Source organism: Scylla paramamosain, unplaced genomic scaffold (assembly GCF_035594125.1).
Source record: "Scylla paramamosain isolate STU-SP2022 unplaced genomic scaffold, ASM3559412v1 Contig4, whole genome shotgun sequence".
Taxonomy (NCBI): Eukaryota; Metazoa; Arthropoda; class Malacostraca; order Decapoda; family Portunidae; genus Scylla; species Scylla paramamosain.
In genome coordinates, this window is record NW_026973669.1 from 3,272,501 (window position 1) to 3,287,500 (window position 15,000).

Consider the following 15,000-nt stretch of genomic DNA (forward strand, 5'->3'; position numbering starts at 1 on the left):
CTGTTAAACTATCAGAACCATGAAAAACACCCTTGAAAACCACAACAACGTCCACTGTAGTCTATTAAACTATTAGAACCATGAAAAACACCCTTGAAAACCCCAACAACTTCCACTGCAGCCTGTTAAACTATCAGAACCATGAAAAACACCCTTGAAAACCCCAACAACCTCCACTGCAGCCTGTTAAACTATTAGAACCATGAAAAACACCCTTGAAAACCCCAACAACGTCCACTGCAGCCTGTTAAACTATTAGAACCATGAAAACACCCTTGAAAACCCCAACAACGTCCACTGTAGTCTATTAAACTATTAGAACCATGAAAAACACCCTTGAAAACCCCAACAACGTCCACTGCAGCTTGTTAAACTATCAGAACCTTGAAAAAACACCCTTGAAAACCCTAACAACTTCCACTGCAGCTTGTTAAACTATCAGAACCTTGAAAAAACACCCTTGAAAACCCCAACAACTTCCACTGCAGCCTGTTAAACTATTAGAACCTTGAAAAACACCCTTGAAAACCCCAACAACGTCCACTGCAGCCTGTTAAACTATTAGAACCATGGAAAACACCCTTGAAAACCCCAACAACGTCCACTGCAGCCTGTTAAACTATTAGAACCATGAAAAACACCCTTGAAAACCCCAATAACTTCCACTGCAGCCTGTTAAACTATTAGAACCATGAAAAACACCCTTGAAAACCCCAACAACATCCACTGCAGCTCTTTCACCAGTCAAAAACAAAAAATAATGATAATTTCTTCAATTTGTCAGTTTTATTTATTACTTACTCTCGTACAAAACAAAAAAGAACCAAGGGAAAAGCTTAGACTGGAAACTCCACAACAAACGACTGGTTCCGCACACCAAACACTGTATTGCCCCCACCACCCCCCTCTGGAATGCTGCTGGTGTATTGATGACTGAAACACTGCTTCAAATACACTGGAAAATTGTCTGGCTGGCTAACACATACATACACACACACACACACACACACACACACACACACACACACACACACTCTCAGCCCACATACATACAAACAGACACACATACATACATACACACACGCACACAGGTTCCAGAAAGGTTACATACATGCATACGTACATACATACACACATGGTCAATACATACATGGTCTATAGAGAGTGGACGCACGCACACACGCACGCACGCACGCACGCACGCACGCATGCATGCACAGATAGACAGCCATACGCACACGTTATAGAAATCTTGCATACACACACACACACACACACACACACACACACACACACACACACACACACACACACACACACAGACTATACACAATAAGATTACAAGAACAGGAATCTCTCTCTCTCTCTCTCTCTCACACACACACACACACACAGACACACACAGACACACACACAGACACACACACACACACACACACACCTATATACAAACGGGTCTCTGTGGCAGGCACAAGTTATAGAACGCATCAGCTTTCCAAAACTCAGCATTTTTCCAAGCCACGCCTCCCTTGGCCACCACCGCAGCAGCATCATCCGGGCCGGTGTAGTGAGGATCTAGCACCAGGAAGGAAGTGTTCTGGGCCGCCTCGTCCCAGTCCACGCCCAGGATGGTGTGGGCCAGCACTCCGCCGCCCACCATGACGGGCGTGCCCTGCGTGGCAAAGTGCTGGGCCAGCTCGCCGCCGCGGGAGGCCAGCTCCGCGCCGCTGGACACGCACAGGAACCGAGAGCGAATGCCGTACAGGGTCTCCAGCACGAAGCCAACCTCCGTGGAGCCGATCCACTGCCGGGACCCCAGGAAGTCGTGCGGCTTGTCCCCGATGTCCACCAGGCACTGCTGGATGTCGCGGTGCGAGGGCACGGGGCGGCCGGTGTAGCCCTGCATCTGGTACCACGACACGATGGTCTGCAGGGACCGGTAGGCGCACCCCCACCCCTTGTCCTCCACCTTGCCCTGCAGGTAGTGGTAGTATGCGTAGGCCCCCCGCACCACGCTGGCCTCCCCCAGGCCGGGCGGGGACAGGGAGGCGTGGGGGCTGGCCAGGGCGGAGGGGCGGGTGCCGGGCGCGGGGGTGAGGGCGTTGGCGCGGCGCACCATGGGGCGGTCCAGGGGGAACAGCAGGGCGCGGTGCACGGCCTCCCGGTACGGCCGCAGGGCCTCCTCCTCCCCCCGGCGGGGTACACCAGCCCCACCAGGTGGCCGGCGGCGTGTGGCAGGGCGGCCAGGGCCGTCAGGGGGCCGCGCAGCTCGGGCCGGCTCCGCTGCAGGGCCAGCCAGTGCTCCGCCAGCCGCACCTGCCCCGCCACGGCCCCCGCCAGCACCCCGGCCAGCTGCCCCAGGCCGGCACCCTTGTCCAGGTAGGCCACGGCCTCGCCGGCCACCGCGGCACACACCACGGCCGCCTCACAGTTGTCCACCCGCACCACGGGGGCTGCCGCCGGCCCCTCCACCACCGCTGCACTGCGGTTGAACACCAGCTGGAAGGTGGCCTCCTGCTGGCCACCACCACCACCACCACCTGCCTTCTTCTTGCCCCCCGCGGCCTTGAACAGCACGCCCCCTGCTGCGTCCCCCGCCCCCAGCGCCGCACCACCGCCACACAGCACGCCACCACTGCCACCATGCAGCAGCAGGCGGCCGCCGCGCACCCTGAAGCAGGCCGCCGCGGAGTCCAGCTCCTCACACAGGGCCGCTGCGTTGCCCTTGGTGCCAGGGGGGCCGGGGGTGGGGGTGGGGTCCCGGCTGGAGTCCCTGGCAGACTGGCGGCACCACAGCTCCAGGGAGAAGGTGACCTTGGCCACAGCAAACAGTGCGTGCAGCTGTGTGGCAGCCAGCACCTGCAGCGCTGTGCCCTCGCTGCCCGGGCCACTGTACCACACCACCTCCCTCTGGTCCCACACCACGCCCACCTCACCATCCTGGGGGGGAAGGCAACACGTCACCACCACCACCACCACCAAACCAGACTGTCATTATCATCATCATCATCATCATTATTATTATTATCATTATTGTTACCTCTAGATCTGGACAGCTTCTATCTCCCTCTGTGACCTTGAAGACGCCAAGCCGGGTCATTGGCGGGGGCAGGAGCAGTGCAGGGGGATGGCCCATGTCCCCCTGGCCCTCCCCCACCACCAGCAGGGCCAAGGCCACTGCTGAGGGCTTGCCACACTCGGGGATGAGGCCATAAAGGTCCCCCTGCGTGGCCTCCGTCTGGGCCCTAAGGCGCTGCGAGTAGAGTGGGGTTAGTCTGAGAGAGAGAGAGAGAGAGAGAGAGAGAGAGAGAGAGAGAGAGAGAGAGAGAGAGAGAGAGAGAGAGAGAGAGAGAGAGAGAGAGAGAGAGAGAGAGAGAATTTATTGACACAAATAGACAAGATACATCAGAGAGAGAGAGAGAGAGAGAGAGAGAGAGAGAGAGAGAGAGAGAGAGAGAGAGAGAGAGAGAGAGAGAGAGAGATATTCCCCTCATCAATTTCTCTCACCCTTCTGTACAGCCAGCATCATACCACCCCTTATTTACCACATTTCCACCTTATTTCCACCTCCCTAACACTATTACGAGGACCTGGGGCAGTACGGAGGCTTGTGGCATGGCGGGGCAAGACAATTAAGAGGCATAAAGGTGTAAAAAATGTAAAATATGACATCATACCTCCACCAGCTGGGCAGTGGCGGCCAGGCTCATCTTGGTCTCGGTCTGGGTCCCGCAGTCAAGGATCGTTGTTGATGATAATAGTGATGATGATGATAATGGTAATATTAGTAATGATTAAATCACTTAGGCTGTAAATTTAACAAAGTCTGTCATATTCTGAGACGTTTCTCACCAAACCTTCATTAGTTTCAAGTTACGTCTCTTAGGAAGGACAGAATGACTGCTGACGAAGGTAACAGCGGGGAGGCATCTCAGAGGAACAGAACATCCTCAGTCTTGGAGGCTTCTCAGAGAGACAGAACACCCTCCTGACGAAGGTATCAGTCTTGGAGGCATCTCAGAGACACAGAACACCCTCCTGACGAAGATATCAGTCTTGGAGGCATCACAGAGACACAGAACACCCTCCTGACGAAGATATCAGTCTTGGAGGCATCACAGAGACACAGAACACCCTCCTGACGAAGGTATCAGTCTTGGAGGCATCTCAGAGACACAGAACACCCTCCTGACGAAGGTATCAGTCTTGGAGGCATCTCAGAGACACAGAACACCCTCCTGACGAAGGTATCAGTCTTGGAGGCATCACAGAGGGACAGAACACCCTCCTGACGAAGATATCAGTCTTGGAGGCATCACAGAGGAACAGAACACCCTCCTGACGAAGGTATCACCCTTGGAGGAATCTCAGAGGGACAGAACACCCTCCTGACGAAGGTATCAGTCTTGGAGGCATCACAGAGGAACAGAACACCCTCCTGACGAAGGTATCAGCCTTGGAGGCATCTCTGAGGGACAGAACACCCTCCTGACGAAGAAAGATCCTGTAGAAACATCTGGGAAGAAATTAAGACCTTCCTGACGAGGTAATCGCTGGTCAAATCTGGAAAATGAGTATTTATTAAGAGTCCAGTATCACAACTTGGCACACAGGAGCTGCAAAGAAGGATTTTGTCTACAATGATAGTTGAAGGAGTAGACAAATTAATAAATCAATGAATGAGTAGATAGATAAATAAATGGATAAATGAAAAAAATATAAATTAGCTAAACAAAACATTTATTCGTGATTCTAACATAATTCTTTTTAATATTACTACAAATAATAATAATAATAATAATAATAATAATAATAATAATAATAATAATAATAATAATAATAATAATAACAACATCACAACCCCAAAAGGAATGTTATTGTTTACTAAATGGACAATAATAATAATAATAATAATCTCAATATTTGATTATTATTATTTACTTCATTTAAGGACGGATGGAGAGAGAGAGAGAGAGAGAGAGAGAGAGAGAGAGAGAGAGAGAGAGAGAGAGAGAGAGAGAGAGAGAGAGAGAGAGAGAGAGAGAGAGACTACAGTTTACCAGACATAACAACCTTTATTCTCTGGCTGACTGTCTGTATGTCTTGAAGTCGTTGAGAGATTGTAATGTTGCAGGAGGAGGAGGAGGAGGAGGAGGAGGAGGAGGAGGAGGGAGGGAAGAAGGGTGTGTCACTTAAGGAGGAAGAGGAGGAAGAGTTAAGGCCAGTGAAATTATCTGTAAAACTTAAGGACCCATTTTCTTTCTCATAATTCTTACTTTTTTCCTTATTTCCTTCACTTCTCTTACCTCCTCCTCCTTCTTCCTTCTTCCTGGCCTTCCTCTCCTCCTCCTCCTCCATCTCCTTCCCTCCCTTTCCTCCAAATTCACGTGGTTTTCCAAATTGATGGGGGACTAAACTGTTCTTTCCCTTCTCCTCCTCCTCCTCCTCCTCGCTTTCTTTTTTTACTACTAAATTTGGACTGCTAGCTTGAAGGATTGCAGTGAAGTCCTTCCAAACCTCCTCCAGGAATCCTTCAGCTCCTCCTCCTCCTCCTCTCCTCCCCTCCTCTTCCTCAAATGAAGGAAAAACATCATTATCATAAATTTCTGGGAAGTGAGGGGAGAAAGATGCATTTTGAAGAGTTACCCCTTGAAGTGGCGTTTTCTCTACCCCTGCCACGCCTTTTATCCTCCCCCAGGGTTCTCCAGGTGTAGTGCATGTGTCCCTAGAAGGCCCTAAGGGTTCGCCAGGGCCATTGGGTTTCCCTTGAAGTGCCCCTGGGGTCTGGTTCCAGCATCCGTTTTCTGTGATTTTCAGGGGCGACTTCTCAGGTTTTAGTCCATGGGTATCTTCGGTTTTTGCAGCAAGGGATGAGAGGCTGGGCTTGGGAGAGGCTGGGAGGGCACTCAGGTCACCGATGAGGGAAGTGAGAGACTCTAGAATTGCTGTGAGAGAGAGAGAGAGAGAGAGAGAGAGAGGGAGGGAGAGAGAGAGAGAGAGAGAGAAATATGGCATTACTCGTATTTTATCTTATTAAAGTTTTACATATTATTATTATTATTATTATTATTATTATTATTATATTACTGTCACGCACCAGATAGCTCCTCTTCAGGGGTGGGGGGATCCAGAGTGGGGAGGAAGAGAGGGGGGTGGTGTCCCCTCTCTATTAATTAAATTAGAAACTTCTTCTAGTCCTGTTTCCTCCTCCTCCTCCTCCTCCTCCTCCTCCTCTTCTTTTTCCTTCTTCTCTTCCTTCTTCTTTTCTGAAAAATATAAGATTAATATTGTCTTCTTCTTCTCTTCCTCTTCCTTCTGTTCCTCTTTCTCCTCCTCCTCCTCTTTTTCTTCTTTCTCCTTCTCCTTCTCCTCCTCCTTGTCCTCTTTCTCCTCCTCCTCCTCCTCCTCCTCCTCCTCCTCCTCCTCCTCCTCTTTCCTTCTTCTCCTTGTCTTCTTTCTCTTCCTCCTCCTTCTCCTCCACCTCCTCTTCCTCCTCCTCAAACAAACAAACAAACAAACAAACAAACACACTAACCCATTTCTTTGTCCTTGGGGGTGGGGGGTGATGGGGGAGGGGAGCACGGACCCCCTCCAAGGCTCCCTCCAGATCAAGGTTAATCTCCCTCACCTGTGGGAGGAAAGGAATGCAAAGGAACACAAAGGAAGGCCAAGCAGCAACTGACCTTTGACCTGTTGGAATAAGAGTGGGGAAGTAATGTGGTCAGGTCAGGTCAGGTCAGGTCAAGTTAGGTCAGGTTAGGTCAAGTTTAGTACATCAGTTTGTGGTTTTAAGGGCTCAGGTCAGGTCAGATTAGGTTAATACAGTAGTTTGTGGTTTTAAGGGGTCAGGTCAGGTCAGGTCAAGTTAGGTTAGTAATGTTTATGTCTTGCACAAAATGAACAAAACAAACAGGGTAACCTAATCTCACCTTGAGGGAGAAATTTTGCCGTGACCCGCGCATGGAGGAGAGAACTGTGGAGGAGCGAGAGAGGTACCGGGAGATCTCCAAGGTCGTGTCACAGGGGAGGGTGTCTGTGGTGGGGCCTTCAAAGAGGGGGGACAAGAAAATGTATGAGTTAACAGTATTCTCAGTCTTTCACCACTATTCTGTCCACCTCCCTAGTGCAAGAGTTAACCAGTATTCTCGGTCTTTCACCACTATTCTGTCCACCTCCCTAGTGCAAGAGTTAACCAGTATTCTCAGTCTTTCACCACTATTCTGTCCACCTCCCTAGTGCAAGAGTTAACCAGTATTCTCAGTCTTTCACCACTATTCTGTCCACCTCCCTAGTGCAAGAGTTAACCAGTATTCTCAGTCTTTCACCACTATTCTGTCCACCTCCCTAGTGCAAGAGTTAACCAGTATTCTCAGTCTTTCACCACCATTCTGTCCACCTCCCTAGTGCAAGAGTTAACCAGTATTCTCAGTCTTTCACCACTATTCTGTCCACCTCCCTAGAGCAAGAGTTAACCAATATTCTCAGTCTTTCACCACTATTCTGTCCACCTCCCTAGTGCAAGAGTTAACCAGTATTCTCAGTCTTTCACCACTATTCTGTCCACCTCCCTAGTGCAAGAGTTAACCAGTATTCTCAGTCTTTCACCACTATTCTGTCCACCTCCCTAGTGCAAGAGTTAACCAGTATTCTCAGTCTTTCACCACATTCTCTCTCTCTCTCTCTCACCAAGGCCAGAGATGCCCAGTCTCCCCCGGCCCTCCCCGAGCCTGGCAGGGGGTGGGGGAGTGGGAGTGGACGAGGGGGTGCTGGGAGAGTCCACGGGCAGGCTGGCAATGTTTGAGGTGACTAAGTGATGCTTCTCCTCCTCTGTGGGGGGGTGTGGGGGGTGAGTGGGGGGTGAGAGGGGGCAAAAACACACAGTTACCCTTGAAAAACACCAAAAAACACAAAATATATAAAAAATACACCCAAAATACAAAAACACACATAAAAAACACAAACAAACAAACAAACACACACCTGTCAGACCACCACCACCACCACCACCATCACCACCACCACCACCACAGCGGCTAACGGCAGTGTCCGAGCAGGCCGCTGACTCGAGAGAGGTGGACAGCCGGGAGAGGAGAGTGAGAGTGAGCTGGACGCGTTTGAGGAGGCTGCGGTGGTGGGAGAGGGTGCTGGGGGAGGCCCTCACTCTCCCTAGGGCGCCCCGGACCTCTCTCACCGCTGTTGGAGAGAGAGAGAGAGAGAGAGAGAGAGAGAGAGAGAGAGAGAGAGAGAGAGAGAGAGAGAGAGAGAGAGAGAGAGAGAGAGAGAGAGAGAGAGAGAGAGAGAGAGAGAGAGAGAGAGAGAGAGAGAGAGAGATTAATATAAATGTATTATTACTATTACTATTACAACAACAACAACAACAACAACATCAACAACAACAACAGCAACTACTACTACTTTTTTATTTTTTTATGTAGGAGTGACACTGGCCAAGGGCAACAAAAATCTAATAAAAAAAATGTCCACTGAAATGGCAGTCCCATAAAAGGGTGAAAGCAGTGGTCAAAAATTGATGAATAAGTGTCTTGAAACCTCCCTCTTGAAGGAATTCAAGTCATAGGAAGGTGGAAATACAGAAGCAGGCAGGGAGTTCCAGAGTTTACCAGAGAAAGGGATGAATGATTGAGAATACTGGTTAACTCTTGCGTTAGAGAGGTGGACAGAATAGGGGTGAGAGAAAGAAGAAAGTGTTGTGCAGCGAGGCCGCGGAAGGAGGGGAGGCATGCAGTTAGCAAGATCAGAAGAGCAGTTAGCATGAAAATAGCGGTAAAAGACAGCTAGATATGCAACATTGCGGCGGTGAGAGAGAGGCTGAAGACAGTCAGTTAGAGGAGAGGAGTTAATGAGACGAAAAGCTTTTGATTCCACCCTGTCTAGAAGAGCAGTATGAGTGGAACCACCCCAGACATGTGAAGGATAGAAACCGTAGGAGGGTAGTTTGGAAATGAAAGCTTTGTGCCAGACTCTATCAAAAGCTTTTGATATGTCCAAGGCAACAGCAAAAGTTTCACCAAAATCTCTAAAAGAGGATGACCAAGACTCAGTAAGGAAAGCCAGAAGATCACCAGTAGAGCGGCCTTGACGGAACCCATACTGGCGATCAGATAGAAGGCTGTGAAGTGATAGATGTTTAAGAATATTCCTGTTGAGGATAGATTAAAAAACTTTAGATAGGCAGGAAATTAAAGCAATAGGACGGTAGTTTGAGGGATTAGAACGGTCACCCTTTTTAGGAACAGGTTGAATGTAGGCAAACTTCCAGCAAGAAGGAAAGGTAGATGTTGACAGACGGAGCTGAAAGAGTTTGACTAGGCAAGGTGCAAGCACGGAGGCACAGTTTCGGAGAACAATAGGAGGAAACTACTACTACTACTACTACTACTACTACTACTACTTACCACACTTCAAATCTTGCTCCACATAATCTGGCATCCAAGAAGAAGAAGAAGAAGAAGAAGTAGAAGAAGTAGAAGAAAGAGAGAGAATATTTTGAGTAAGGTTTAGAATGATCTGCACTTTTCCCTGGAGCCAGATTATATTGGGAGTGTACAAGCTGTCTTTAATCACTGCCCAGGTCTTCTGCACCTCCCTTGTCGTCACCTGCAGGAGGAGGAGGAGGAGGAGGAGAAGAGGAAAAAAAATTATATTGGTTTTGTCACTTTTTGTAAATCTAGTGTAAGAGAGAGAGAGAGAGAGAGAGAGAGAGAGAGAGAGAGAGAGAGAGAGAGAGAGAGAGAGAGAGAGAGAGAGAGAGAGAGAGAGAGAGAGAGAGAGAGAGAGAGAGAGAGAGAGAGAGAGAGAGAGAGCAAACCAAATAAACAGGAAAAAAAAGATAAAAAAAAAACGAAAAATTTTCAACCTAACCTAACTTAACCGAACCAAACGTCAACAAAAACAAACGTAACTCACCAAAACAAACGCAGCCGGGTCTACCATGTCATCCAAACACTGCTTCAGGCCCTCCACCACCCGGCTCCAGTGCTTGGTGAGTGCGTGTGTGTGTGTGCGCACGTGTGTGTTTGTGTGCGTTTGGATTGCTGGGATTAAAACGCCTTCAAGCCATTCGAGAGTTGATAGATATGTTTGTATGTACCTCTGGCCTGGAGAGAGAGAGAGAGAGAGAGAGAGAGAGAGAGAGAAAATTAATGAAAAAAACACAAAAAAAAACTAGATACACAAACAGCAACAATAACAAACACACACACACACACACACACGCACACACTCACTTCTTCGGTTAGATGTACAGGCCATAGCAAGACCGGCCGTTTGGAAAATCTCATCAGTGTGGAAGTCAAATGCTTGTATAGCTTCATCCACCTGCGTTTGCATCCACTTGCCTTCCGCTTGTTCGACGGAAGCCAGAAGAGAGTGGAGGGGGGCCAGGGGGGCTGCAAATGTCTGTGGGGGGTATTGGTGTGTGTTTTGTGTGTGTTTTGGTGTGTTTTGGGGTGTTTGGGAGTGTTTTGGTGTGTTTTTGGTGTGTTTTGGTGTGTTTTGGTGTGTTTTTGGGGTGTTTTGGTGTGTTTTGGTGTGTTTTGGGTGTGTTTTGGTGTGTTTTGGTGTGTTTTTGGTGTGTTTTGGGGTGTTTTGGTGTGTTTTTGGTGTGTTTTGGGGTGTTTTTGGGGTGTTTTTGGTGTGTTTGGGTGTGTTTTGGGGTGTTTTGGGTGTGTTTTGGGGTGTTTTGGGGTGTTTTTGGTGTGTTTTGGGGTGTTTTTGGTGTGTTTTGGTGTGTTTTGGTGTGTTTTGGATGTGTTTTGGTGTGTTTTGGATGTGTTTTGGTGTGTTTTGGTGTGTTTAGGTGTGTTTTGGGGTGTTTTTGGTGTGTTTTGGTGTGTTTTGGGGTGTTTTTGGTGTGTTTGGGGGTGTTTTTGGTGTGTTTTGGGATGTTTTTGGTGTGTTTTGGTGTGTTTTGGGGTGTTTTTTGAGGTGTTTTTGGGTGTTTTGGTGTGTTTTTGGTGTGTTTTGGGGTGTTTTTGGTGTGTTTTGGTGTGTTTTTGGTGTGTTTTGGTGTGTTTGTGTTTGTGTGTGTGTGAGTGTTTGTGTGTGTGTGTGTGTGTGTGTTTGGATTATTAGTAAAGAAATTATATAATACTCTCTCTCTCTCTCTCTTTCTCTTTGTCCTTTCTTTAAAACTTACATATTCTCTCTCTCTCTCTCTCTCTCTGTCTCTCTCTCTCTCTCTCTCTCTCTCTCTCTCTCACCTGGACAATTAGAGTTATCATACAGGTGTTGACAGCCTCTTCTAACTGCTCCACACTCTCCCCTAGCCTCTCTCTTGCCACCTGCTCATCCACCTTACTGTATCCACCCTTGGTAGTGGTGGTGGTGGTGGTGGAGGTGGAGGTGGTGGTGGTGGTGGTTTCAGTGTTTATCAAATCTTTTAATTTCTTTATTACCTGTGAATTAATGGTTAGGTTAGGTGTTCGTCTGTTTGTTTGTCTCTCTCTCTCTCTCTCTCTCTCTCTCTCTCTCTCTCTCTCTCTCTCTCTCTCTCTCTCTAAAAATTTGCTTACATATTTTTCTTTCTTAATTGTGTTAGGTTTAAATCTCTCTCTCTCTCTCTCTCTCTCTCTCTCTCTCTCACCTTATCAGCAAGGGACATGATTAGAGGCGACGGCTGACCACCACCACCACCACCACCACTGCCGCTACCACCACCACCACCACCACCGCACTGAGCAATCGTCAGAGAATGTTTTAGAATATTTTCCAACAATATTTTCACTCTCTGGCCCACCCCACTCCCTCTCTCCTCTGTGTCGCGTCCGTCAAGCACCTCCAGCACTGCGTCGACCTGTAAAGACGAGGTCAGGTCAGGTCAGGTCAAGTTAGGTTAGGTTTTGTTAGGTTAGGTCAGGTTTTGTTAGGTTAGGTCAGGTTTTGTTAGATTAGGTCAGGTCAGGTTAGGTTAGGTTAGGTTTACTGTTCCTCCCCAGGTCACCAGTGCAAGTGTGACCCGGTGACCCCCAACCTTTGACCTCTTATTCAGCTTTTTAATGCAAGACTGACCTACTGACCCCAAATCATTCATGTACTTGACCCACCTGCTTTGTGAATGAGTCAGGCTGGTGGAGGTCAGGCAGGGTGGAGGCTGGGTCAAGGAGAGAGGTCAGGTCATCCAGTAATTGACCTAATCTCTCGCAGGGCAGGGACACACAGGCCTACGGACAGACAGACAGACAGATGGGTGTGTGTGTGTGTGTGTGTGTGTGTGTGTTTTTCTCTCTCTCTATTTGTTTATCTTTCTCTCTCTCTCTCTCTCTCTCTCACACAAACAAACGAACACACACACACTCTCCCCTCTCCCCCACAGCCCCCCCCACTCACCCTGACCTCCATGACAGTTGACAGAGACACAGCACTGACTATGGAATGACCCAACAGTTGAAGAGCCAGTGCCAGTTGGTGCCCACAGTGCCACATCGCGTCTCTCCTGCTGGCGTGGCACTGGTGCTGTCTGTGGTGGTGCAGGTGGTGTAGCAGGGTGGTGGTGGTGGTGGTGGTGGCCTGGGGGGGTAAGGAAGGGTTAGGAGGGGGTAGGAGGGGGTTAAGGGGGGCTGGTTGTGGTGGTGGTTGAAGGAGACGTTATGTATTGGGGAAGTGATAAGGGAAAATGAGAAAAAAATGAAGGGAAAATGAGGAAAATGTGAGAAAATGAGGAAAAAATACAGGAAAATTGAAAAATGATATAGGGAAATGAAGAAAAAATAAAGGAAAATGAGGAAAAATACAGGAAAATGAGGAAAAATACAGGAAAATGAGGAAAAATACAGGAAAATGAGGAAAAATATAGGAAAATGAGGAAAAATATAGGAAAATGAAGAGATATATAGCAAAAAATGAAGGAAAAATATGAAAAAAAGGATAAACAAGGAATAAAAAAACACAAATAAACAAAAAAAAACATAGAAATAACAAGAAAATATTAAAAAACACAAAATAAACAAAAAACAAACACACAAACAAACAAACAAACACTCCCAAAACAAACAAAACAAACAAACACCGTAAAAAAAAACACAAAAAACAAAACAACAAACAAACAAACAAACAAACACACGACTACATACCTGAAAGACCTCCGGCAAAGCTGACAGGTGTGTGAGTGCCTGCAGGTGTGTGAGGTGAGTGCGCAGGTGTGTGGCGGCAGCAGTGACCTCCCTGGCACTGGCACCCTCCCACACCACCAGCGCCAAGGTCACCTCCTCCAGCAGCTCCTCCAGGGACTGTAACACCCCCCCCCATGCCTCCTCTAGCCCCTCTCCCTCTCTCTGCTGGGGAAGAGTGAGTGTTAATACCTCTCGCTCTCTCTGTTTGGGGAGAGTGAGTGTTTTTTAGTGCCTCTCGCTCTCTCTGTTTGGGGAGAGTGAGTGTGTTAGTGCCTCTCGCTCTCTCTGTTTGGGGAGAGTGAGTGGGTTAGTGCCTCTCGCTCTCTCTGTTTGGGGAGAGTGAGTGGGTTAGTGCCTCTCGCTCTCTCTGTTTGGGGAGAGTGAGTGTGTTAGTGCCTCTCGCTCTCTCTGTTTGGGGAGAGTGAGTGTGTTAGTGCCTCTCGCCTCTCTCTGGTTGGGGAGAGTGAGTGTGTTAGTGCCTCTCGCTCTCTCTGTTTGGGGAGAGTGAGTGTGTTAGTGCCTCTCGCTCTCTCTGTTTGGGGAGAGTGAGTGTGTTAGTGCCTCTCACTCTCTCTGTTTGGGGAGAGTGAGTGTTTTAGTGCCTCTCCCTCTCTGTTTTGGTGAGAGTGAGTGTGTTAGTCCCATACTCCTCTCACTCTCTCTATTTAGGAAGAGTGAGTGTGTTAGTGTCTCTCCCTCTCACTCTCTCTGTTTGGGGTGAGTGAGTGTGTTAGTGTCTCTCCCTCTCACTCTCTCTGTTTGGGGAGAGTGAGTGTGTTAGTGTCTCTCCCTCTCACTCTCTCTATTTAGGAAGAGTGAGTGTGTTAGTGTCTCTCCCTCTCACTCTCTCTGTTTGGGGAGAGTGAGTGTGTTAGTGCCTCTCGCTCTCTCTGTTTGGGGAGAGTGAGTGTGTTAGTGCCTCTCGCTCTCACTCTCTCTGTTTGGGGAGAGTGAGTGTGTTAGTGCCTCTCGCTCTCTCTGTTTGGGGGAGAGTGAGTGTGTTAGTGCCTCTCGCTCTCTCTGTTTGGGGGAGAGTGAGTGTGTTAGTGCCTCTCGCTCTCACTCTCTCTGTTTGGGGAGAGTGAGTGTGTTAGTGCCTCTCGCTCTCTCTGTTTGGGGAGAGTGAGTGTGTTAGTGCCTCTCGCTCTCTCTGTTTGGGGAGAGTGAGTGTGTTAGTGCCTCTCGCTCTCTCTGTTTGGGAGAAAGTGAGTGTGTTAGTGCCTCTCGCTCTCTCTGTTTGGGGAGAGTGAGTGTTTTAGTGCCTCTCGCTCTCTCTGTTTGGGGAGAGTGAGTGTGTTAGTGCCTCTCGCTCTCTCTGTTTGGGGAGAGTGAGTGTGTTAGTCCCATACTCCTCTCACTCTCTCTATTTAGGAAGAGTGAGTGTGTTAGTGTCTCTCCCTCTCACTCTCTCTGTTTGGGGAGAGTGAGTATGTTAGTGTCTCTCCCTCTCACTCTCTCTGTTTGGGGAGAGTGAGTATGTTAGTGTCTCTCCCTCTCACTCTCTCTGTTTGGGGAGAGTGAGTGTGTTAGTGTCTCTCCCTCTCACTCTCTCTGTTTGGGGAGAGTGAGTGTGTTAGTGTCTCTCCCTCTCACTCTCTCTGTTTGGGGAGAGTGAGTGTGTTGGTGTCTCTCCCTCTCACTCTCTCTGTTTGGGGAGAGTGAGTGTGTTAGTGTCTCTCCCTCTCACTCTCTCTGTTTGGGGAGAGTGAGTGTGTTAGTGTCTCCTGACCTCACCTGCAAGTCTAGGGAGCACACTGCCAGCGCGTTGACGACCTCTTTAAGGCGACCCCTGACCTGCCCTGCCTTCTCCCTCAGCACCTCATCCTGCCTGGCCTCCGCGGCGGCCTGCAGGCGTGTGGACAGCAGGGCA

General features: G+C 48.8%; 2 protein-coding genes across 3 annotated transcripts in view; both read right to left on the reverse strand.

The window, feature by feature from the left end:
* Nucleotides 1-767: 767 nt before the first annotated feature.
* On the reverse strand, nucleotides 768-3,832 carry LOC135096572 (uncharacterized). The gene is made up of 3 exons (XM_063998154.1): nucleotides 3,678-3,832; nucleotides 3,041-3,253; nucleotides 768-2,940 (listed from the first exon to the last, which is right to left on the reverse strand). The coding sequence occupies exons 1-3, from the start codon at nucleotides 3,708-3,710 to the stop codon at nucleotides 1,576-1,578; spliced, it is 1,611 nt and encodes a 536-aa protein (XP_063854224.1). The 5' UTR covers nucleotides 3,711-3,832; the 3' UTR covers nucleotides 768-1,575.
* Nucleotides 3,833-4,959: 1,127 nt separating this feature from the next.
* LOC135096497 (uncharacterized) overlaps nucleotides 4,960-15,000 on the reverse strand; it is an 11,200-nt gene continuing 1,159 nt past the window's right edge. The window contains exons 3-17 of one of the 2 annotated variants that reach the window (XM_063998009.1): nucleotides 14,865-15,000; nucleotides 13,092-13,292; nucleotides 12,349-12,528; nucleotides 12,066-12,182; nucleotides 11,606-11,815; nucleotides 11,223-11,417; nucleotides 10,248-10,419; nucleotides 9,928-10,118; nucleotides 9,417-9,618; nucleotides 7,981-8,193; nucleotides 7,687-7,827; nucleotides 6,930-7,045; nucleotides 6,536-6,628; nucleotides 6,098-6,266; nucleotides 4,960-5,945 (exon numbers count right to left, since the gene is read on the reverse strand). The exon at nucleotides 14,865-15,000 is cut by the window's right edge and continues 102 nt beyond it. In XM_063998009.1, coding sequence (XP_063854079.1) covers nucleotides 6,192-6,266; nucleotides 6,536-6,628; nucleotides 6,930-7,045; nucleotides 7,687-7,827; nucleotides 7,981-8,193; nucleotides 9,417-9,618; nucleotides 9,928-10,118; nucleotides 10,248-10,419; nucleotides 11,223-11,417; nucleotides 11,606-11,815; nucleotides 12,066-12,182; nucleotides 12,349-12,444 — 1,821 coding nt within the window. In that variant the 5' untranslated portion in view covers nucleotides 12,445-12,528; nucleotides 13,092-13,292; nucleotides 14,865-15,000 and the 3' untranslated portion in view covers nucleotides 4,960-5,945; nucleotides 6,098-6,191. Of the gene's footprint in view, nucleotides 5,946-6,097; nucleotides 6,267-6,535; nucleotides 6,629-6,929; nucleotides 7,046-7,686; nucleotides 7,828-7,980; nucleotides 8,194-9,416; nucleotides 9,619-9,927; nucleotides 10,119-10,247; nucleotides 10,420-11,222; nucleotides 11,418-11,605; nucleotides 11,816-12,065; nucleotides 12,183-12,348; nucleotides 12,529-13,091; nucleotides 13,296-14,864 lie in introns of both variants that reach the window. The other variant, XM_063998008.1, reaches the window with a different exon arrangement.

Coding starts and splice junctions, on each gene's coding strand:
- LOC135096572 (XM_063998154.1), bottom strand. CDS start 3,710: ATGAGCCTGGCCGCCACTGCCCAGCTGGTGGAG. Junction 3,254..3,677: donor CCACTGCCCAGCTGGTGGAG/GTATGATGTCAT, acceptor CTCTACTCGCAG/CGCCTTAGGGCCCAGACGGA. Junction 2,941..3,040: donor GAAGCTGTCCAGATCTAGAG/GTAACAATAATG, acceptor CTTCCCCCCCAG/GATGGTGAGGTGGGCGTGGT.